Source organism: Marmota flaviventris, chromosome 6 (assembly GCF_047511675.1).
Source record: "Marmota flaviventris isolate mMarFla1 chromosome 6, mMarFla1.hap1, whole genome shotgun sequence".
Lineage (NCBI taxonomy): Eukaryota > Metazoa > Chordata > Mammalia > Rodentia > Sciuridae > Marmota > Marmota flaviventris.
Window position 1 is genome coordinate 5,214,907 of NC_092503.1, and position 25,212 is coordinate 5,240,118.

General features: G+C 43.4%; 1 protein-coding gene across 2 annotated transcripts in view; it reads right to left on the minus strand.

Annotated features, from left to right (window-relative positions):
• The window catches only part of Pacrg (parkin coregulated), a 484,042-nt gene that overhangs the window by 137,474 nt on the left and 321,356 nt on the right, over positions 1-25,212 (minus strand). The window contains exon 6 of one of the 2 annotated variants that reach the window (XM_071612864.1): positions 9,798-9,821. The exons of the other annotated variant lie outside the window; for it this stretch is intronic. Within the exon in view, the coding sequence (XP_071468965.1) occupies positions 9,798-9,821 (24 nt within the window). The remainder of the gene's footprint in view (positions 1-9,797; positions 9,822-25,212) is intronic. 2 annotated transcript variants of the gene reach the window in all.

Genomic DNA, 25,212 nt, shown 5'->3' on the forward strand with positions numbered 1-25,212 from the left:
AAAGGTGCAGAAAGTTCTGGAAGGCAAGTAGCAAGGGTACAGAAGGTGAGGTTGTCAAGGAAGGTCCTGGAGGGGAGGCAGGCTGCAGCTGGGCCTTGGAGGGCGTGTGGAGATTCAATGGCAGAGAGTGGGGTGCGGCACATGGGTGACGGCTTCCCTTAGGTGGGAAGTGTGAGGCACTTCCAGTGGTGATTGGACCATTGCGCCCGAGCAGAGATTTTGTGTGAGAGAAACATTTACAGAAGCAAAATTTGAATCATATTATGAAAGGCTTTCACTGAAATGCTAAATAGTTTCACTTCTTTCTGAAGGACAGTTGATAACTATTGATGATTATCAGGAAAAAAAAATGTAGTAAAAGCTGAGATGTTGGAAACTTAGATATCCTAGTGTGGGAGGTAGATGTGGACGTGAGACTGGTTGGTGGAAGTTCAGAGAAAATGACATCATAGGAGCAGGAAGAGCTGCCTCGGGTCCCTGCACCTTGGTGGGGAGAGTTCCATTCTTGAAGACTGAAGACATGGGACAGAAGCCTGACCTCTCCAGGTCCCTCTTCACTCTTCTGTGGACTGGGGGTTGGGGAGACCCTGCCTGCTTATGAGATTGCAGTGAGGACTCATAAATGAGGCAAGAGTGAGGAAGACAGATATGCCATGGCCACCCTATCAAATCTCTGCTTCCATTTCTGTATATTCAAGAAGCAAGTACACAAATGTGTTCACGTTCAACAACCTTCCCATTGTAATCCTCACGTATCTTCCTTTTATGGGGGTCTTCACAGCTGTAATTCTGTGCATGAGGTTGTGCTATCACAGTATGCTGAGTTCTGTGGTCACAGATAATCTGACTAGGATGCTAAACCTACAGGTGGTGATGGGAGACAAGACACCCTCAAGTGAGTGTCGTGGGAGTTGAGATGGGTAATCTCACTGAAAAGGATGCTCAGAGAAGTCATTATATTCCTAGGGCTGACAGGTTGGAAGAGGGATGAACGATTCAAAAGCATGGCAAAAAACAGAGTTAATCAGTTCCCATATGCCGTGGCCTGACCATGTGTAAGGTGGCATAATATTGTCTGCATGTGCAGAGGAATATTGTGAGAATGAATGGGATATTATCTCCAAAACAATTAGAGATGTTTGGACAGAAGCCACTATGAGAAAAACTCAAGTATATCATTTCTGAAAAGACATTTAAAAAAACATGTTAGTTTGTCAGGCAAAATACAAGAACAGATTGGACTTAAAAGATGTTCTCAGATCCCTTGTAGAATGAGGTGGAACACTCTATGTAAACAGAAACCACGCAGAATTACTGCTATGAAAAGCTATCAGAAAGAGGTAAGTGGGAGATAGTCATTTGATTTACCTGTGGATAAGAAGAGAAGGCCATCTAATAAGTTGGAACAAAAACATAACATACAATGTCTGGATTTTCTAGAAAAGAGTAGAGTTCCCTTTCCTTCAGACAATATGGTACACATATGGCAAGTCTCTTGTCTTGATAAACATCTACAGTGAATAACTTTGAGACAGATGGGCATTTCACGACTCTGTCTTATTAATTTCCATGCCATTAGAATGAATAATTCACAATTCAGATGACCAACTTGATTGCTGTGTTTGGAAATCAACAGAAGGCCTCAGGATAAGCGACCAAGGATAAGAATGAACGTGTCCCCGTTGCTATGGTCAAGAAATGGCAGCAAAGGCCAGGTCTTGGGACTCCGAAAATGGAGCCACGGCTATTGGTGACAGGTCCTGGTCATGGAGAGTGCCACACACACAAGTTAGTAAAAGAAAGGAGGAGAAGGAGAGCTTGGGAACGGTGACCTGGTACAAAGGCTCTTGACTCCACAGGCGAGCAGAGTCAGAAGAACTAAATAGAAGGGGAAAGACGGCAGTATAAGGGACAGCAGTCTAGTGTCACTGCTATTTACACAACACTGAATTCGACAGCTCCAGGGTTTCACCACCAGCTACTCAAGCCACGTTACCACGGAACATTCCCAAGTGAAGACGCAGCATGTTGCCCTCTCTCTTCTTTAACTGTAGGCTCCTCCTCCTCTCCTGTCCCCAGTAGGTGTCAGTGTCTCCCCTGCTAGGCACCCAAGGCCAGGCCAGGGACTGGCTGCCTAGGCGAGATCAACAACCAAACTCCCATTCCATTTATCCCAGTCGATTTCTCTCTCCATTCCACACAAACACACCCTGACTCTACTTGGAATGCTACATTTGGAGGATGGATTAACAGGCAAGTCAAGGTAGGATCTCAACCTCAGCACCATTTCCATGAACTTCAGACTCTTCCCTGTGGGGCCATCCTGTGCACGGCAGGATGATTAGCAGCCCCCCACCCTACTTCAACAGTAACCAACAAAAAATGTCTCCATATGTTGATGGATGTATTTTGTCAGGGAAGATCATCCCAGTTCAAAAACTAGTGCTCCAGATAGGACAGGAAAAGCTAACAATGATTGCCAATAGTGGTGCCAGTTCTAGACTAGGGCGAGTATAGAACATTGCACTTACAGTCCATGGAAGACGGACACCCAGCATGGAGACTACACAGCTGAGATTCGCTCTACAAAAGCAACCGCAAAGGACGCTGTAGTTCTTGGCATCTTGAGAAATACCAATTTTAACTTCCCATATGATTATACATTGTCTCATTCAATCCTCATTACACTGTGAAAATATGTAATTTCTAGTTCATGGACGAGAAGACCAAGGCTTGGAGTGGCCAGATGATGTGTGTAGGATCTGAGGCTTAGATACACAGAGTTGAGACCGGGCCTTTAGACTTCAGATTCACGGTCCTTTCCAGAGTTGTTCTCAGGGTGGGTTGGGTAGGACCAGTGGCCCCCAAGCCAGAAGCCACTGGGATGTGGCATCAAGAGTAGCAATGTGAAATGTGAGCATCTGTTCCTTCAACTTCAACAGGTGCAGAAGGAACATGGGAAAGAGGTTGGGAGGGGAATCCCAGCGTCTGCACCTGCTCCTGTCTTATCGGAGAGCGACGCTTTGCAGACCCAGATCTGTTCTTGCTGTTATTGCCCTGAACTCACAAAACCAACAGGTGCTCGGAGAAGAAGACTGATATTTACTTACAATGTCATCCTCTAAAATTGTTCTCTCTCTTTTTTTTTTTAGTTCTTTAATAAAAATGTTGGCAAAATTACACATTGATGTTATGTATTATTAGAATAATATATAATATAATACAATACATATGTACAAGTTTGGGTTTTTGGTGCAGTTTTTTCCCCTGCATTGGGGATTCAACCTGGGGCCTCGAGCCTGCTAGGTAAGTGCTCTACTGCTGACCTTGGTCCTCAGCCCCATCATGTGTAGTTTTTAAACTGATGGGTCATCAGACCTTAAAAGCACTTCTCTAAAAAGATTCAACCACCAACAATACTAGATCAGAAACACTTGTCAGGTCAAACTCCACAAGTCCCACACTTGCTGGTGGCCTTTCCTCCCCACCTCTCAGGAGATCCTCTCAGGATCTCTTTACCCAGGTTCCCCACCCATGGAAGGACCCAGCCCCGCCACTGGCAATGGATTCTTCTCTCTCACTTCCCACCTGCTGAGGTTACCCAGCCTGTTCATTTCTCTCCTTCTGTGTCTCAAATTGGATCCCCTCCTGTTGCCTGCACCGGCCCACCCTGGACAGGACCCTTCCCTGCTGTAGAGGTGGCTTCCTGACCTTCCTGTGCCTCCAACTCCTTTCCCACCTCAGCCTGAACTGTCTACTTGACCAGCGGAGACAGCCCCATCACTCCCACTGCTGAAGACCCCTCCATCTGCCTGAAGCTCCAGGAAGACCCCTGGATCTTCTGCCTCTGTGAGCCCCAGGCTGCCTCTCCAGACTCCCCCGGCCGCTCTACTCGTGCTGCAGCCTCTGGAAGTCCAGCCAGGGCTGAAGAGCTCTCCTCTGCCTCCGTGTGTTAGCCCACACTGCCCTCTGTCTTTGGGCTCATTTCTGTCTGCTCAGGATGCAGCACAGGTTTTCTTCCTTAGGGTGCCCTGCCTGCTTCCCCACACCCAGAGGCACAGGTCCACTCGTGGGCCAACTGGACCGCTGCAAAGTAGCCCCGTGGGTTCTCTCCACCCCTCCTGAGCTCCCCCTAGTGCAGACTTCCTACACAGTCATCTTGCACTTGTCAAACCTAAGCGACCCAAGGACACCTTTCTATTAACTTTGCCTCTAGACTGACTTCAGATTTCACCAGTTAGTTTCCCACTAATGTCCTCTTGCTGCTCTGGGATCTCACCAGGACACTGCATTTGTCACTATACGTCCACAGTTTCCTCTGTTCTAGATGGATTGTTTATTTTTTGTGATCTCGACAGCGCTGGGGTTATGTGTTTATGGTCAGGATACTACAAGGAGCAGTTCCCTTCTCAAAACCTGCATCAGGGTTGTGAGTATGAACATCTATCCCAAGGACAGCCCTATTTGGTGATGATGTACTATATATATATTTTTTTACATGACAATATGTCATCTAGGATTTTTGCTTTCATGGGCACACATAAGCCTGTTCTGTAATTTTCTGTCTCATATTATTCTTTCAGGTTAGCCATTAAGAGTTATCTTATTTTCATTGATTCTCTCTTTTTCATTTTTAAAAACAGTTTGTATGAGGGAAGGGCATCATTTTTAAAGAATTAGGAGAAATTGAATAAAATGACCTGGGCATATCATTGTTTCTTTTTAAGGGGCAACCTTTTGACCACTTATTCATTTTTATGTTTATTGGTTTATTCAGAGTTTTTTCCCTTAAATAATTTTGATAACATAGTTTTCTAGTAAATTAGTTCTTTCAACTAAATTTCAAATCCACTAGCATTAATTTGTTTATGACATAGTCCCTGTCATCCTCCTTTCTCTCTGTCAACATGAATATTTTCCTGCTGTCTTTATGATCTCCAGCTGTGTCACAATGAGACTGGAGAGGGCTGCATATTTACTCTTCCTCAGCTGGGGACGCACTTCCCTGTCTTGGGAAATCTTATCAATTTTTCCCTTATGGTCTAGTTTAAAGTTAATCCTCTGTACAGACTCATTTTTTAAAAAAAAATATTTATAATTTGTGCTTCTTGTGTTCTTGTTTCAACCTTTCCATCCTTTCTTAAAGAATAATTTCTTTTTTATCTTTATCGGTTTGTCTATTCTTTGCACATCCAGAATATGCTTATCTGAGCCCCTCGCACTGTTAGTAGGTCTAGTTTAATCCAACATGAATACAAGCTCACATTCTAACAGGCGCTATTGGCCGTCTATTTAAGCATTTACTTTCTTCATGGGTTATGGCATTTTTACCTGAATTCTTATTTTATGTAGGAAGATTTTCTTCCCCATCTCTCCTAATCTCTCCTAGTCTGTGCCCTCTCTTGCTGTCTGGCCATTTGGTGGCTGCTTTTACTCAACACCAGAGCCCTCAGTCCAGCACCTGGAGTTGCTTAAGCAGTTGGCAACGAGTTTTGTTTCTATGTATTTGTTTCTAGTTGGAGCCTCCACTCTAGCCCTGAAGGCTGAGCATCAGGCCCGGTCCTGACACCCAACCTCCAGGGGGGCTCTTACCCCTCATCCCCCGGAAGTCAGCTGTCTGCCACTCCGGGGCTCTCCTAATGGGGCCTCAGGAGGCCTGTGGCTGCAGGCCCTCTCCCTGCCTAGTGTTTCTGTTCTGTTTCTTTTCTGTCTAGTCTTTTAGCCCAGGTCTGATTTCCCTTGATTCTCTCCTTACGCCTGGTCCCCAGGAAGGTGTGAGGGTCCACAGCTCTCATGGTAAAAGTTGACAGAGTGCCCCAAATCCAGCACGGTCATCCTCAAAGGGAGCCACTAACTGGGGTGGGACTGGTTGGGGCAAGCTTCAAGAAGGATAAGAACTGAACTGGTCTGGGCAGGAGGGCCAGTGTGGACTGCAGAGGAGACAGGGGCCAGTGTTGCAGACAGGAGCAACAAACAAGAAAGGCACAAAGGGGAGAAGACCCTAGTTAGAAAAGAAGGTCCATAAAGAAAGTCATGGAAGTCAAGTTTGAGGAAACCGTTGGAGGCCGATGATGAACATAACTGATTTCCAGACTGAGGGATCTGGACTGAAGGCAATGGAAAGATCCTGAATTTTCTGCATATGGAAACAGAACAAATAACTATCATTTATTAATTTTTTTTTGCCAAGATTGTGCTAGGGTCTTAATGTAAATTACCCCATTTAAGCCTCAAACAATCCTATGAAATAGATACTATATTATACCCATTTAATAGATGAAACGATTGAATTTAGAGAGATTAAATAATTCTCCTGAAATCATGTAGGCTTATGAATGATCAGAAAGACATCAGGTGCTAATTCCCAGAACCTGAACATGTTACCTCTTTAGGAACAGGGACATTGCAGGGGGAGATCGGACATACACAGAGAGGAGGGGCCATGGGAATACTGAGACAGACCACAGTCAAAGGAAGGGGGGCAGGGCCAGGGGCTGGGAAAGGCAAGGGGGACTCTCTGAGAGCACCAGAAAGGAGCCTGACCTTCCCACAGCCTGATCTCAGTCAGGCAAGACTGACTCTGGGCTTCCGGCTTCCAAAACCGTGCAAGACTCAGTCTGTTGTTTTAAGCCACCAAGTCCGTGATCACTTGTTCCAGGGGTCACAGGAAACCAACATGGGAGACAGCGTGACTCTGAGGCAACCTGACTCCAGGTGTGTGTTTCAACCAATACTCCAGAAAAACCCACTGACTGCGGACGACTATTCCAGAAATGAGAGATGGGAGTGAACCAAGCTAGACACAGCTAGTTACACAGTGGGATAGTTCTGGAGACTGTGACAATCACAAAGCACGACTCGTGGAATCTGAGTGCACATGAATCATGATTAGTAATTCAGCTAATTTTTTATTCAGTGGTGCAGTTAACAGGTGAGGACAGGGAAGAAATGCTCCAGCCTTAATTGCCTTCCTAGAAGACACATTATTGGAGTGATGACTGAAATTGCCCATTCAGCGGCAGAGCAGCTAGAAGTGTGTCCGTGGCTGCGAGCAGAGCCACTCCACTCACTCTTCGGGAGCCAGGCGTGACCCTTGTTCTGGTCCTAAAGTCATGCAAACTTCCAGACCAAACTGAGGTGTTTAACAAGATAATTAAATTGCTTCCTAATTCAGGTAAGTACCAGGTACAGCTGGCAAGGTGTGCTCACACAACCCGCTGTCAACTCTGTGACGACACGTGATTGGTTTTAGGTCAGCAGGACCTGGGCCGCTGGCACTGATGCCATGACTTCCCTCCAAGCTCTCCGTCGGGTGTCCCTCCTCAGTCCCTGCGGTGCTGGGACTCTATCAACAGTCTTTGAGGTAAGCGCCTCTGGGTTCCAAGGCTGGGAAAGCTGTTTAATGGAGCCAGTTTCCTTTCCTTTTAAAATCCCTCCCAGTATTGTAATATGAGTTAACACGAAAATCTTTGCAAAGAACCTGCTTGGGTCCTGATTTGGGCCCGGGGCTCTGTCATCTGCTGGCTGGGGGACTTTGAGTAGTCCTCCACCTGCACAACTTGTTCCTGACTATTAGGGTTGTGAGCATTGAGGAGTCTCCTGGGCACAGCCCTAGCACTTTGTGAGTACTTTGTTAGCTGTATTGTTACTATTTATTTCATGGTTGGGGGGAGGCAAAACACCTCCTTGGAGCACACCTTAGATCTCACCTCTGCAGGAGGACCTGAAGCTGTCTTGGGAGTGAGGAGGCAGAGGATGGAGCAAAAGGGTCTGAGAATTTAGTTCTCTCTGGCTTAGGAGCATCAGGTCTATATTTGTTGAATATGGAATTTGGGGGCTTCCCAGTGAATGGATAGGATTTTTCTGAGAATTTTGGTGGGTTAATTCAGTGCTACTTTGAAATAAGACTGAATCTTTATTGTGCTTAAAATCTGGAGGAATGAAATGACGCAGAGGATTGGCAAGCAAGCAATAAAGAAAAACAGGGAATTATAAAAGTTTGGGGTGTATCAAAAAGGGAAAGTACACTATGGCCAGGGCACTCTTCCAGGTTGTAGATGATGATGAAATGTCCACATGGCATCGCAAAGAACAGGGAGGCTGAGACGTGAGGCATGAGCAGAGCTCACGCACAGCCTGATTGAGACATGGGATCCACGGATGGGGCTCCTCCAGACCAAGTGCCTATTTCGGAAATATTGCTAGTTTCAAAGCTCTCATGAAATCTCTTTGCTTATTTTTGTATGTTGGAATAGTTCAAGTAAGATATGCATTTGGAAACATGGCTGTTAACTGAAGTACTGTTTAAACTATTCATTTTTCCAAACAGCGATGCATCCAAAGTCTTTAGATATGAGGAATTTAATAGTTACAACCCAGAGTCTGTGTTGTTAGCACATTTACTATGCATTTTAAATGAAAACAAAATAGGCATATTTCCCATCTATTCAAGATATTTTAATTCACCGCATATGATTCTCTTTCAAAAGTATTTAGTTGAATAAATTATTCAAAACCAAGAGTATAGACTGGCATGAAATGTATTTTGAATCATTTTATTCAGTAATCCCTACGTTGGCAAAAAATCAAGGTTCAGTACAACAACTTCAGTTATAACTGAATTAATTTAAGAGATTATGCTATAGAGGAAATCTAAGGATTATAGTAAACAGCAAAGTATTTTTGAAAAATGAACTCTGAAACTAACAAAAGTTGTGATATCTTTATGGAAAAAAAATCTAAAAGCATGAATGAAGTACAAAAATTTAAATTAACAGAGATGTGCAATTTGTTTATGAATGGCAAAATTCTTTCTCTTAAGCATGTCAATTTCCCCAAAGTTCAAGGCAACTCCAAAAAATAATCCCAGTAGGTTTTTCATGGATCCTCAAATCCAAATTCAAAAAGAAGCACAAAGGGACTGGGATAGGCCAGATTTGAGGAGGGTGGAGGAATGACACACAGCAGTGGTTGGAACACAAAGAGCGGGCAATGAGGACACAGGAAGGGAAACCTCACAGCAGAAAGGCCAGCTGATCAGCCTGGAACGGGCACGACAGAGCCTTCCTAACAGACACTGGGACAACCACAGTACCACATCAGGGACAGGAGGGCTGTCCCAACCAGGGGCCCAGACCTGAAGCCACAAAGGGAGGATGGGTGAATTGGATTCTGTTAGAATTATAATCTGTTTTTGCAAAAGACCCCCCAAAATAAGGGTGAAATTAAACTGAAGTCAGGAAATACCTGTAACCAAGGAGTACTGTTCATAATGAATAAGATATAACAAATTGATAAGAAATGGATAAGTGACCCAATGAGAAAATGAGACAATGTTGAAACAGGCAATTCTTAGAAGAGAAACATGAACAACCAATATAAGAAAAGATACCCAACTTCACTAGTCATTAGGGAAAGGAAATGGAAAGATACTAACTTTTACCCATTTGTTTAGAAAAAAAATTTTCAGTCTTTGACATTTACAAGTACCAGCCAGCAAGTGGAGGGGCAAGTGACTCACGGACTACCCATGGGCATGCGAATTGGAGAGCCAGGTGGTAGAATGTAGGAAAGTATCACATGGGAGGCACACAGCGCTCAGCCTAGCACTTCCATTTCTAGGCACACCCCTTAAAAATCTCTAACTCATGCAAACCAACAGAAATATAGAGGAAGCTTACCTGAGTCATCATCTATAATAAAGAAAAACTAAAAGCATTTTAAAAGACAATCAATGAAAAGGGTAATTGGGGAACATCTATGCAATATGCAGTATTGAGTAATTAAGATGAATTGACTAGATTACACGTGGCAATGCAGGTCTCAAAAGAATAGTGACACATGCAGTTGGTACCTTACTGTAACCTGTAAAATATGAAACGTTTAGAAGTGCACTATTTATGTTTATAAATATTTTTAAAAAGGCTTGAAGGTTAGGGCTGGGGCTGTAGCTTAGCTGCAGAGTGCTTGCCTACCATGTGTGAAGCACTGGGTTCGATCCTTAGCACAGCATAAAAAACTAAACAAATAAAGGCATCTACAACTATAAATTTTTTAAAAAGGCATGCAGGTTAATGATAAGCAATGATTTCAGAAAATTCCTGACCTCTGAGGAGGGGACCAGAGTGATAAGATTTGAGGGAGTTCTACAGGTGCTACAGGGGTGTCCTAAGATTCTTCCCTTAAGAATTTTGTGAAGTTCAGGTTGTGGTGGTGCATACCTATAATCCCAATGGCTTGGGAGACTGTGGCAGGAGCATCATGAGTTCAAAGCCAGCCTCAGCAACAGCGAGGCACTAAACAACTCAGTGAGACCCTGTCTCTAAATAAAATACAAAAAAGGGCTGAGGCACCCCTAGGTTCAATCCTTGATACCCCCCCCCCCGCCAAAAAAAAAAAAAAAATCTTGTGAAGCAAATACAGAAAACAGTTAAGATTTGGTAACATTGATTGGAAGGCTCACAGCTATTCATGTATCAGTCTGTATTTGTGTGGGTGTTTGACATATTGAAAAATACATATTGATCTATTGTAATTGCTTGGTTTCATAATAGGAAAAAGGAATGTCATACTGCAATTCCAGGAACTGAGGCTTTTCTCCCTTATTTTAGAGTTTCTGAAATTAGGATGTATCTTATAATCAAGATGTATGTTAATAGAATATTTTCCCCCTTAAAACTATTACTGAACTGATGGTGCATCCTTGAACTCTTGATGTTTTATACATTAGTGTGGTCTTTATTGTCCTTAATCTAACCCTATATGCTCTCCAGTATTGGGGAGGGATTTATCAATTGTGTCATTTGACTGCTTTAAGCTATCAACTTCCCTTTCCCCAAAGCAGTGGAGGAGAATCTCCAAAGCAGGGCTGGTTTCTCAGGTGTACAACCTGTGGAGCTGCTTGGGGCCCACACTCGGAGGCTCCCCAGGCCAGGTTTAATGCTCTGCTGCCATCATCTTCTATACACTGGAAGATGCTGTGTACCCTGTCTATAAAACAAGGCTGGCTACACACTTTGTAGTAGTGTGAAGTTGTGTCATCTTGCAACTTCATCATTTGATCTTTGAATTCGTGCTCTGAAATTGAAATGTTGGTCAATGGAGCATGTGCATGTGCACAGGAGGCAGGTGGGAAAGTACCCTTTGCTTCTCCTTGCTGGCAATTCTCAGGGAGTGCTCACAAAGCCCCGTGGGAACGGGATTCTGGTGGACATGAGAGTGCAGGGGTCAAGGTCAATGTGTTGTATATCCCGCTGAGGTAGCAGGAGCACTTACAAACTTGAGAGGTTGTAAGCTCTGTGTGAAACAGAACTTGCTTTGAGTGCAGAGAGAAGGCAATGGTATTCTAAGAAATACAAGAGAGCCATGAACCCTGTCCTGTCCTCTCTTACTCCTGTGCCTTCCCAGAATTCACCAGCAACTCAGATGACATCACAGGGCAGAAGGAAAGAGGGAAGCCCAGAGTTTCTCTTTCTTCAGTCCTTCCTTACTCCTCAGTAATCTGAAGATGAAATTGGTAGAATGTGCACATATTAGGAAGTGAAATGGAAGCAGCTGAATTCATTTTATTTAACATTCTTGTAAGAATACAGTGCATATGTATACAACAGGCACAAAACACCAATTGTGTAATTTTGGTGATTTCACATGAGTTAGAAAGTCCTATGTTTGCATTTAAATTGGAATAGTACAATATAAGGATGAAGAGTAAAATTAATGCTAATAGTTTAAAATTTTAATTTTTCTCTACTCAAATTGCAATTAAGTAGCAAACTAACACTATGGTTGAGACACACCATCGAGGAAAGGATAGCACTTACATTTTAATTAGCAGCCCCTTTTTTCTGCTTTTGGAATAAGAGGTCCCAAATTTCCATTTCACACTACTACAAATTGTGTGGCCAGCCTTGCTCTACAGGCAGGATACACAGCATCTGCAGTGTGTGGGCTCAGTGGACAGGCTTCAGAAGGAACACGTCACCCGGCAGTGGAAAAGAGCAGGAAAGTGAAACTGGGTAAAACGGGCTTGCTCTGGGGTGTTTTAATAACATCTCCCACACATGATCTATTGTGTTCTAAGAAGAACATGTCAGTTAATTCTTATCTTCCATGAAGAACACAAGGTGAATGTGTGCTTGTGGCAGGGACTCGTAGCTACTGGTTAAGGTTTGCTTCCTTTGGTTCTTGGGTGTTTGATGGGCCACATCCCCAAGACTCCTGAGCAGAGGGCTATGGTCACGTGACTGAGTTCTGGCCAATGGACACAGTGCAAGTCACAAGTGTCCCTTTCAGATCTGGCCCACTAAAACCTCCTGTACAACCTCCACCACAGGACTAAAGTTCTGAGCCTCTCTCCCTAATTCTGGGACCTATCTACTTCACTAATCCCAGGGAACGACATTTTAAAATTACACTTTCCTAGCGCATACCCAGATGATGTTATTTGAAGCCTACTTGGAAAAGTTTTTGTCTTCTTTTCCAAGAACCTAAATTAATATAAACAATTAAGAGCAATTTAGGTGTTTTTTCTCTGGACTTAATAAATGCCATTATGAGCACAGAAGTGGTGAGGTGGTTGAGCGCTCTTCCGGCCAGGGAGGTGCGAGAGTGGGCTGGGTGGAAGTCTGCTCTCTTTCAGTACATGCTGGTCCCTGGCTGGTACCTGTCCTGGTCTCCATTTCCACTCTCTAAGCAGGACAGCTCTAAGCTGTCGGCTTGGCTGGGTTAAGACGAGACTGTGTTTGCTCAGGGCACATGCAAACTGCTTAAAAATTCTGAGAGGAAAGTAACACAGCAAGAATAACATTCTGATCGTTTTATGTTAAATAGAAGTTGGGTATCAAAAGGGAAGTGTGTTCTCATTCACTTTATAAGGAATGATTCCTGGTCCCAGAGACTCCTTTTTCCCCTGCAAGAGATCATCTCCCTGCTCTAGCACTGGAAAGCCTGCCCTATTGCTTGAATAAGCAATTGATTAAATTTATTGATGAATGTATTCCAAAGAAATGTTATTAAAATAGCCATTTTTAATGAAATATACATTTATTAGATTTCTAGTAAGTAGAATAAATAAAACCAGCCATACTTGTAAAAATAAATTAAGCATTTTTTCACCTTGAGTAAAATAAATCTTATTTTCAAATTCAGAGATTTAACTTCATTAGCATATTAAAAATTAATACACAGCAGACTAAAATTGTAATGTAATAAATTATTTATATTCAGCTAGACAAATTAAGTCATGTCCTTCCAAAATAACACTATGTGCAGGAGACATAAATGGCTGGACAGTAATCTGGGTTTGAGTCTTGTTTTTTTGTATCCATGCTTTGGGTCTTTAAAGATAGAACAGGTTTTATCTTAATGCAATGCATTAAATGAATGTTAGAACAAAATATTGAACAAGTGCTTAAGGAACACACTCTGGGCAAGGTTCGTGCTAGGGTTTGTGCAAGGGAACAAGTGGGCTTTTGGAAAACAAGAATCCTACGTTGCACTTTTATAGACTTCTGCACACACACAGTGCTGGGCTCAAGTGTCCTATCCCATCGGATGCCCATGACATGTCCTGAGGAGGGAGGGACACAGCTCTGCATAGCTGAGGACCTTGACATCTGGCAGCCAGTGCACTCATTTCCTGGGCTGCCCTGGAGACACCACAGACTGGGGCTGTGGGGAAGGGAGGCTGGGACAACAGAAATCATTCCTCACAGTCCAGAATCAGGGGTCAGCTGTGCCAAGCTGGCTGAAGCCTCTAAGGGAAGAACCTCTGTTTTATGTCTCCCTCCAGAGAGTCACCAGCAGCCTGTGCTGTTCCTGGTCTTGCGGACCTGTGGCTTCCTTCTCAAACTCCACCTCACGTAGCCGTCTTCTCATCTGTGTGTCGGTCTGCTCATCACCTTTCCCCTGGACCTGTTTGTCTCACCCTATAGGAGACATCTGTCCTAGTGGATCACGGTGCACTCTATTCCAGTATGACCTCATCTTAACTAATTATATATGTATAAACCCTATTTCCAAATAAGGTCACATTCTGAGGTTCTGGGAAGGACACAGACTTTGGGCAGACAGGTGCAACTCAGAGCACCCACTGCAAAGCCTCTGCTCAGGGAAGTTTCTCCAACTGCTCAGTCCAGATCAGACTGAATTCCAGGCACAGGCCCCCGTGTGAGCAAAGACGCGGCAGTAAAGTCTAGTTGTGTGTGTGTGTGTGTGCATGTGTGTGTGTGTGTGTATGGTCATTAAAGGTTTTGAATGGAAAAGTAGTGGAGATGGTGAGGTTTGTAAGATGGTTTTGAAGACTGGTTAGGAGTAACTTAAGGTGACTGAGGTTAAATAAAGATGATAGGCATTGAACTAGAAAACCAGAAAGAAAGTGAGGAAAATAAAAAAAGATAGAATACTGACACAGGGAAAGGAGGAATGGGCACAAAATAACTACTGATTCTGTCTCAAAGAAGGAGGGAAAAGAAGGTGGGACGGCCAGATGCTGGGGCCAGAAGACAGGGGCGGGAGGGCTGCTCTGCTGACCTGGGACACTGGGCACTTACATGCAGCAAATAAAAGCTACTAAACACACCCAGCCTTCATCCCAATGCAACGTCTGTGATCCGGACGGCAAACCAAGCAACACAGTGGTCACCAACGGCGTGCGCTCACCACTCCTCCTCCCGTCCAGGATACCGCCTGTTTGTCTTCTGCATTTCCCCTCTTGCTCCTTTGGTCCCGTGGTGTCCCACAACACGCCGTGTGCACTTTCTGAAGACAATGCCTGTTTCATCTTTCTCTTTGCAGCTTTCTTTTCTGGAAAGATCCATATCTCCTAGTCTTTTTTTTTTTTTTTTTGAAGCAGCATTTGTAATTTGTCAAGCACTGCTTAAGCATCCTGTAGGTATAAACCACCCACTTAATCCTCATAAGCAAACCTACTGCCACCCACTTCCCAGGAAACCGAGGCACAGTAGGGTGGATAACCTTGGCAGAGGCCGCACAGTCAGAAAGAGATAGAGTCTGTGCTCCTACTCACCGCCACCTGTCTCGTGGGCAGTGGGAGGGTGGGCTTGCTGACCAGGACAGCATCAGCTCTTCTCCAAGGCCTCTATGGCCCCTGGGCATGGAATACTTGTAATTGTCCATCATATGAGCACACAACAGTCACCTGGTGAAATTCAGGCACGATTTAGAGTGGACAAGTGAAGACCAGGACGGCCCCGATGACGCGACACTGCTGTGCTATGGCCTGGAGGGCAGGGGCCAGGCACTCCCTCACCTCTAAGCTGCTCATCCTGTAGCCCGGGGACATCGGCATGCCACCACTGGGCTGAAGTCCCAACAAAACTAGACTCACAAAGATGACAGTTTCCTAGGATGGGACTAAATATGGCTCCAGAATTAATGGTTGATATAATCTCAAGGTAGTGGTTCTCCGAGTTGAGTGCTCATGAAAAGCACTTGGAGAAGTTGCTAAAGTGCAGACTCCAGCACCTTCCCCTGCGTCCCCCCCAGAGAGTCAGGCACCGTGGGGTTCAGGGCACTGTGTCTGTCACCAGTGTAGGGATTCGATGAGGGTTGCACAGGGACGCACTTCAGAAACACGGGGAGAGCCGCAGCCACCCTCCCGCCCAAGGAGGTGCTTTCCTCCACATTTTAAATAATCCTTAGAATATTTAATCTCTTCTATTTAACAGATACTATATGCCATCCCAGTTTCTACCAAACAAGAGATGGCCTGAAAGATATCTATCAAGTTTTATCATAGGTTTTTTATTGTCAATTCCTTACAACATCCTCGAGGGATTACTTGATGATATGAACAAAAATAGCTTTCCATGAGGTGAAGGTACCCCGATCCTGTTCAGTGTGAAATTTCCCATTAGTCATGATTTGGGGTAAGTCATTCTCTGTGTTCAGGCACACGGTTCTGGCATGATGGTGTCTCAGGTCTTGTCCTAGTCCCTCCCGTGCATCTATGGTGCATGACTTCAGTGGGCCAGGTCAGTGCTGGAAGTTAGGTACCTTGCATGGACATGGTGTGATTTTTAAAAAGATCTCAGCCCACAGGAAGAGACAGGACAATGGCCTCCTAAGTCTATTTTGTACGTGACGGATATCCCATAGAGCCACGGATTCCGTCAGAACAACCGAGTAAAACAGCCAGGCAGTGGCTGCCCATGGTAGGTCTCTGCATCTCTTTTCCTAATATACTTAGTGCCTTCAAATAATTAAGTTTTTCTTGCTCAGTTACTCCTGACTAGAGCTAAACTGTAATTCTTTAGGAGGATGTTTAAACTACCCTCCATTTAAAACAGAGGGCAATTTCTCAGCACTGTTTCTTGCTCCAAAGGAAGCTAAGATTAATATCCTGAGGATTAAGCTTTTGCTCTACATTTTCAATCTCACCCATTTTTTAAGTGGCTTTCCTAAGTAGAGAGAATCATCATCTTTAGATAATCTCACCAATTTGGACATTTTAAAACAATAGCACTTTAAATTCAGACACATCCTGGAAATGGAAAATTTCAAAGCTCTTTGAAAAATAATAAACCACAGTCAAGGAACAAAGAGAAAAAAATTACATAGTACATGTCCTAAATTTCATGTTATAAGATGGGTCACGAAAGCAAGTCAGACATATTAAGATGTATACACTTCATTTCTGACAAAACAAAGTTCATAATATCTCAATAGACTCTTAGTTTAAAAATCTTCAGCAGACTTAATCAGAGTCTGCTGTGTGCTTTGAGGTGCAAATGTGCTTTCTAGTTGCATGCACCTGGTGTTCAAGTGACACGGTTATGACCAGAATGCCAAGCCTGTCATGACGAGTCATGTCTGTTGGCTCTGGTGACAAGGACTTCTCAAACATCTAGGTGTATGCATGTGGAGTATGTTTATGCTTTTCAATATACGATCAAGCTTTGCTACCTAAATGTCATGACTGACTAATTCAACAAAAACTTATACAAATTAATCCAAATGAGGATTTGTAGTTAAAGAGTAATCTCAAGACTCTTATAATAACACATCCTGAGGACCCAGTATGTGCAGGTGGTCTTAGGGACAAGCAATAGACAAAACAGACAAGCCTCTTCTTCAAAGCTTCAGTAGAATGAGTTATAGCCAGTATTTTCTCTGTAGAAATATTAACTGACAAAGATGCCAATTAAAGACAGGTTATTTTTTATAAGTGACAGAAAAAAAGCTCAAATAGTAGTGGGCCGAGGAAACCTGTTGTTTAAAGTTTGCAATGTGACAAAGTATCACAACTGCAAAATATTTCTCTGAAATGCGATGTCTTGGGGGAAAAAGTTTCTATTTTTCTCTTTGCACCCCCAGGAGAGAGAGGCCAGTCAGAGCTCCGACAATCGCATTGCCTTGGCTAAATGTTGGGAACGGCGGCCACCATTTCACTCGCCCTGGCAGAATTCGTTTTCAGAGTCTGGGGGAAAAACGGAGCACCTTGTGGCTGGAGTCCCAGCACGTCTCAGCAGTTCTGTAATGTCATAGATGCTGAGGAGGGGGTTCAGCCACGTGGAGGTCAGGAGCGGGTGGGCTGGGGAGTGGCCCAACAGCACCCAGCCGGTGTGTCCACCATCCCTGGGGTGGTGCTGACCCGTGTCCAGGATGTGGTGGCAGCGTCACCTGCAGAGCATCCACAGACCCCCTGACTGTAAGGATGCTGGCCAGCTCCAGGCCCAGAGAATCCGGGAGCAGTGAGGCCTCCGGCCGGCTGGCTTGGGCCACCTGTCCTCCTTTCTGTCTGAGTCTGTGCTTGGGCTGGTTTTATGCTAACCAAGTCTACAGCCTCACTCCGACAGGAGTGCTTCTGGGAGGTGTTCTTTTCGCCTCTGCAGGGCCCATCCGGTCCTTTGGTCGAGGCTTTGATGTTGTATTTTAATTTCACTGAGTACACGTGGACGGAAGGTGAGCCTGAAACCCAGGATGCCCGGATGACCGGAGAATCATGGTGACCTTTCTAAATGACACCTGCCTGGCTCCCTTTGTAAATGGCTCGTAAATACTGAAGACGCTCTCAGTCTCAATGCCGTGCGGACATAAAACACCTCGGGAATCAGCTCTGTATAATGAACTGAAGTGGAAGCTGTCGCCAGGAGGCTGGGGGCACTGGGGGTCCCTTTCTGGACCTGCCCTGTGTTGAGGCCGCTGCTCTGAGGCCCACGAGACTGGCCCCTGCTCCTGCTGCTTGAGGGAGCTGATGCTGTTGTGTGTTGGTAAATGAAGGCATCTCTTGGCATGGATTTATTTATTTAGTCAATTTGCTTTAATTATAACGTGAGGTGTACATATTTATGGGGTACCAGGTGATTTTTCTAAACATGTATACATGATGTGATGTTATTTGAAAAAAATCTCTCACCTGCCAGTCGCTGTCCTCTCGAATCGTCTTTTATCCAGTCTCTTTCCCATGCTCTTAATAGGACTTAAACAAATGGTTTTGAGTGTATACCTGTGTCATCTGTCCTTTGTCAGAGAAAAATAGAACCACACTCTCACTTTACCCGGCCATGGGATGTGTGTGTGTGTGTGTGTGTGTGTGAGTGTGTGTGCGTGTGTGAGTATGCGCATGCACGCTCACTTATTCTGTGTTGTGATAAGCTGATTCTTTTTTTCTCCAAGGCACAATATATGAGTCATTTTATAAAAATGCTGGTCAGGATTCCACTCTCCTGTGGATGAAACTTAGACTGTCAGAAACCTTTATCAATATGTTGTTTCTTTAGGATAGTTTCTTAAAGTAGACTTTAGTGTTGGATATAATGTACACTGAACAGAAAATGTTAAATTATCTTTCAAAAAGATTGTGCTTATTTGTCTTCTAATCAACAGGTATAAGAACATATTTCCTCAGAATTTCATCAAAATTGGAGGCCATGTCTCAGTTACTTGAACTATTGATGCAGATGGTCATTTCTCCTCTGTTCTTGACTATTTATGTTTCTTTTTCTTTGAATTGTTCTTTCTGTTAATGTTTTTCTTTGCCATATTGCTGTTTAGCAGCTCTCTGTAAGCCTGGGGCATTAACCCTTTACTGTTATGTGTTGCAATAATTTTCTCCAATTTGCCATTAACCTTATATTGGATTTTTCCTTGAATGTGAGTTTTTTATTGTATATGATCAGATTTGGGAATTTTTTTCTTGATATCACCTAGATTTTGCATCCTAGTTAGAAATGCCTTCCTCACCCTGACATTACTTCTAAAAATTACTTCATATCTTCTTCTAGTACTTTCATAGTTTTAATATTTCTTATTTAGATCTTTGAATTGCTTTAAAAGTATATGGAGAGTCCTGGGAATTATTTTCTTCCAAATGGAGAGCCAATCAACTCAATCCCATTTATCAAATAATCCAGTTATTTCTTATTGAATTAAAATATCACCTTCGCTGAATTTTTAGATTACCACATACCCTTATATTTGATTTTGGACGTTCCATTGTCTTATTTCTCAATTCCTGAGCTGCTTTATTTAGGGTACAACAAATACTTCCCCCCTTCTTTATCTCTTCCGCTTCTATAATTCTAAATATTTCCATAATACTTTTCCATGAAAATGTACATTTGGGAGGATATGAAAACTAGACACTTTTAAGAAGTTTGCTTGATATCTATATTAGAGGCTTATTTTTCAATGCCAGAAAAACTGTTGTTCAAAGTTCATTCCATTAGGAATTAAAAAGCCCACAACAAGAGGCAGCACATCCTAGAATCGTGCTGCCTTTGGGGGCCTCCAGCGTTTGACAAGCCCGTGTTTCTCCAGCACCAAGGCTCAGCTGCTGGCTCCTTCTTCAGGGTCCTGCTCCTGCTCCTTCTGGGGCAGAGTCCCATTCTTGGTAATGCTGGGCACTTCTTCAGAGAAACACAGCCTCCTCCTCAAGGCCCTGTGCCTCGTATGCAGGGAGCGCGCTCGCTCTAACTCCCTCCCTCTTTCTGCGTGTGTGTGCGTGCGTAATTACATATAGCATAACATACAATATATATAATTTTACTTTTTATTAATTCTAACAAGCAATCCTTAAGTAAAATAAAATAATTTGATCTATTAAGTTAAGCACTAAATTGTCAATCAAAGACTTAATAGACAGTATCTGTTGTCACTTCCATAAAATGTTAGACATCAGTTCTGCAATTAGAAAAATTTTGCTCTATTTTAATATAATTTCCTTGGGAAAACCAAATTCAGTGTATATATATATTTTCAGTTTTGGTATCTTTTCTAGAAAGCAGGGTTTCCCTTATGGCATTAAATCTAGTGTACAGAACCAACACACACTCGCGTGCCCAAGGCCACATGGGTGGATCTAGAATCCAGGAACTTTAACTTAAGGCCCACTGACAAGGTCTTACATAACTGACTGTTCTTTGTTAATTCATCTCTTATGATACACATTTTTCCTGATTAAAAAAAAATAAAATAAAAAGTGGCCTAATCAGACTGTCAAAGTTGGCCCATCCTTCCCCCCTTTTGACCTCTTCTGTTTTTTCAAGGCAAGGGAAATAATCAACACAGTGAAATGGCAGCCTAGGCAATTGGAGCAAATACTAAAAATAGGAGAAAATGTTCATATCTGGTACAGGATTAACTTCTAAAACACTTGATTCATGTGTGTGTATAAATTCCTTTAACTTATAACAAAACCCAAATAGTCCAATTAAAACACAAACTTTGATAGAAATTTCTCCAAAGCAGACATACAAGTGGCCAACAATGTATGACAAGATGCTCAACATCACTGATCATCTTGGCAATGCAAAGCTAACCACAAGGATATATCACTTCCACCTTATACCTGCTATAACAAAATAAGTGAAAGGAGGTTTTGGCAAAATTGGAACTCTAATACATTGCTGATGGGAATGAAAATTGGTGCAACCACTATGGAAAACATTCTGGAGATTCCTCAAAAAACTGAAAATAGAAGTACCATGTGAGCATCCATTCTATGTATATATCTCAAAGATTTGAAATCAGGATCTTGAAGAGTTATCTGCACGCTCATGTTTATTGCAGAATTATTTATTATAATCAACACATGGAAACAACCCAAATGTCTATTGATGGTGGATTAGTAAATGTGGTATATGAATACAATGAGATATTATTCTGTCTTAAAAAGAGAGGAATCCTATCATTTGTGAAAATATGGATGGATCTAGAAGACATTATGCTAGATTAAAGTCAGACATAGATAAATACTCTGTGTACTCCTGAAGAATCTAAAACAGTAACGTGTAGAAGTGAGGGTAGAATGATGGTTACGGGGGATTGGGGGGTGTGGGGGAGTTGTTCCATGGTGTAAGACTATGGTTAATCAACACAAGGGAGTTCCAGGGACCTGCTGTACTGCAAAATTAACAAGTTACTGTGCAGTATTTGTTAAGAGGTTACATCTCATGTTAAATGTTGTTGCCATGTACACACAAAGAAGATTTTAGAGATGATGACTGTTTATTACCTTGATTTTGGTAATGGCAACATAAGTGCATGCATATGTTCAAATTCACCAAATTTCACACATTAATAATGTTCCATTTTTTTTAACCAATTATTCTTCAATAAAGCTGGGGTGAAGAATAGAAAATAAAATACAAGGATGAGTCCATTTTTAAAACGTAGTAGCTGGAATGGAGGTGGAGAGTACAAGGATGTCACAAGACTGAGATACATGATAAAGTTAAAGAAGAATGTGTGAGTTTATTCTTTTCTCTAAAGACTACTGGCATGTTCTTGAATGGATTTTGCTAGAAACTTTTCTGTTCTTCTTGGTCAAAGTAGAGGCCAAGTTAAATGCCTACAGCATGAATCCAGGAACATAAAAAGCTGCATCAGTGGAAATAGCCACTCTCAAAGTTTTTAATGTCTTTCTTTCTTCCTCACAAACCCCTCTGCTTTTATAAATTACTTACAAAAAGAACACCAAGAAGAATAAAAATGGATGCTCTATAAATTTAAGACAAACTTAGGGAATGAGTTCCTGATGTGTCCATTTTTTGACTGAGAAATGTGAAATTACCATACATGGTCCCTTAAGAGAAAACACAGAAAGACCTCCAAAATTCCAGATCTTTGGACAGTGAGAACTACTCAACTGGTTACAACCATGGGGTGAGCCAAATGTGAGAGAGTCCATTATTTTGTGTATCAGAGAAGCCCTGGTATAACTAGAAATTCATCACATAGGAGTGACAGATGATGATTTATAAATAAAAGGAACTGTATTATTAGCAATGACATACAAGCACTCCGTGGCTCTGAAATGTAAGGCTATTGCAACATGATAGAGTCTTGTTCAAGGAATGGGACGAGAGAAAAGAATGAGCTGTATCTAGTGGTTTATAGCTCACAAAGTGCTTCCTTGTGAATTATAATGACTTTTATCTCTTAATTAAACTGAGGTTTGATGAGGTTAAATATGTGAACAGAGAACTGCATTTCAAGCATCCGTTCCTTCTTGAGGACACCCACTGAGCCCAGTGTGTGGGTGAGGGTAGCTATCTCTTAGGTTTGTGGTGATTATTATTTATGACTCTAACACAGAAAATGGAAGGCTAGCCCTACAGCTGGTGGTTTTAGAACAGTTTTCATTTTATTCTTCAAACCCCATTCCTGTTCTTGGAGACTGATGAACAGATGCTTCCTGGTGCTTGGCAGAAGGGTATCCAGGGTCTAGTGAGGTGTGCCAATGTCCTCATGATGCAGGGATGAGGCCAGGCACGGGAGGACCTGGGTCTAGCTCGTTCTCCTATTTGATGGGGCTCACTTATTACCACAACCAACTGGGGATGACGTGAAATCAGCTCCTTCAAACTGTTTGCAGAGTTCTTTGCTTAACAGCAATATTATACAGAAGTCCACAATATATTAAAAAAAAAAAAAGCAGACCTGCTTTGGTTGAAGAGAAGAAGAAGGACATTCTGTCCTGCACAGATTTGGAGTTTACATGTTGAATAAGACAATATCTATCCACCCCACCTTATTGGCCAACTGTGCTAATTTATCTCCTGTCTCCTTAGCCTGGGGACAAATATCTTTGTGACATGCAGTTGTCTAGCTTTTGGGGGCTAATGCGCCTTACCCCAGTGGGGCCACTACCACACACTAAGGACCAAGCCGCTAAGGACAGGTGACCATGATGACAGGGCGTGGACCTGGCATACTCATGGGGCAGGTGCATAGTGAACAAAGGAGATGCGTCAGACTTGGGGCATGGCACAGCAGATGCTTCTGGAAGGCCAGTGGGAGTCACAGCCCAGCACAGCCTTTTCCAAAATACTCCAGCAGCAGGTCAGTCCCCAAGACAGCATTTCTCCTTCTCATTTCGTTTTATTCATCCCCGGGCACACAAACACAGCTTTTCCCTTTAAAACTCTGCCTATTCTGAAGCAATTTTGAATTTCTGCTCTATTCTAGGTATTTAAAACAAAAGGAGGATACTATTTTTTCTCGTGCCATGAACAGGAAAATGAATAGTCCACAAAATGTGCCTCAGGAAGGAAGCCACAGGCCGACCCCAGAAGTGGTGAATAGCTGGGCTGTTGCGTGTGGAGATAGAAAACCAAGGGCGCCGGGTATTCTATTTGAACTGTGAGCCCCGAAACATAACCCCAGCATTTAAAGCTACGATAGGAACAGCAAACTAACAACAGCAATGAAACACGAGTAGACCATGTTGGAGTTGAATCCAGAGGGAACCTTGTGCGGGAGGACTGCCCTGCTTTTAGCCCCTGACACAAGTGCTGTGCTGGGGAAGTGGCTTTGTGCATTTTTGAGTTGCTCCCACCATGTTCCACAGCTTGTCCCTAAACAAGCTTCGTAAACAAAAAGCTGAGGTTGGGTTGCCTTTCTGCATTTGTCCCGATTTGCAAAGTTGACCAAGTGTATGACACTTTAGGTCTTCATCCTCCCAAGCCTCCAAGACGGGCGCAGCGGTGACTCCTTCCTGAGGAGGGTTGCTCTGAGCCACCCTGCTGGGGGATCTTGCCCTACAAGAGGCACAGTCCAGTCAGGGCACCGCAGCCTTGGTCCCAGTCCAGGAAAAGCCCATCTCTTTACCATTTACGTAGCACTCGCCAGGTGCCAGGCAGTGTCCCGAATGCTTTGCTAATATTAACTCAACCCTTAAACCATGAGGTAAGGACTATTAATGTCCTTCTTCCGCAGACCTGGGAATCTGGCTTGGAGCTGGAGTGGCAGTTGTCTCCCTTGCCCTGGGTGGCCTCTCACCCTCCCAATGGAGCATTCCCCAAAGAGAACAGCAGAGCCTGGCTCTGCCCTGGGGACCCGTGCAGCCTGCTCTGGAATGCGTTTTCTGCTCACAGCCCAGAGGGCCCCTCCAAGCCCCTGGCTAAGGCCAGGCCTAGAAGAAGATGCTGTACTGGCGACACCCTCATGGGCTCTCGGAACTTGGCCTGAGCAATCTTAGACGGCCACCCAGAGCACAAGCTGGACTTCCTGACATTTTCCAAGCACAGGCAAGGACCGGAGTGGGCCACTGAGACTATCCCCAGGCTTTATCTGCTTTGTTTTTTAGTGTCTTTCTCAGGGTATCTCTCTTGTGTATTTGAAAAGGAAAGAGGAAGCAGAGAGAAGAGGGATGGAAAATCCCACTCTCCCCTTGAATGAGACACTCTTTGAGGCAGTGATTAAATCACTAAGAGAGTGCAACCCTTGAGGCAGATTTAACACGGAACTTCTGTTACCTTATTAAGTCAAACAAGCTAGGAACCATATGTCTCCTAAAATCTGGAGCATATTTGTTTACAAACATACACAGCAAGTGACAAGATGTATAGAAAATAAATACTACACCCTCTGAGTTTTAAGAACTAGTTCTTCTTTACTAAGTTAGCAAATGAAATGGGTAAAGTGGGACCAGCCTAAGATGGGTACAATTTTCCCCAGGAACCCAGGAAAGAAATTTCAGAAATAAATGCAGTCGGCCATGCAGCCACCTCATTTTACAATTTTTGTGGGGAAGGAGTCACCATTAAACATACGTGAGTAAAGTTCTACCAAACCATGAACAACAGATTGTCCCTTCTCACAAGCCTTCTCTTCTACATGCCCTGGATGAGGGGACATGGAATATGAAACTCAAGGACAGGTGGCACCATGGCCACAGTCATTTAGGAAACAAACTTAAGCAAAGATGGGGCAGATCCAAGCGGAGGACACCCTGCTATTCCGAGCTCT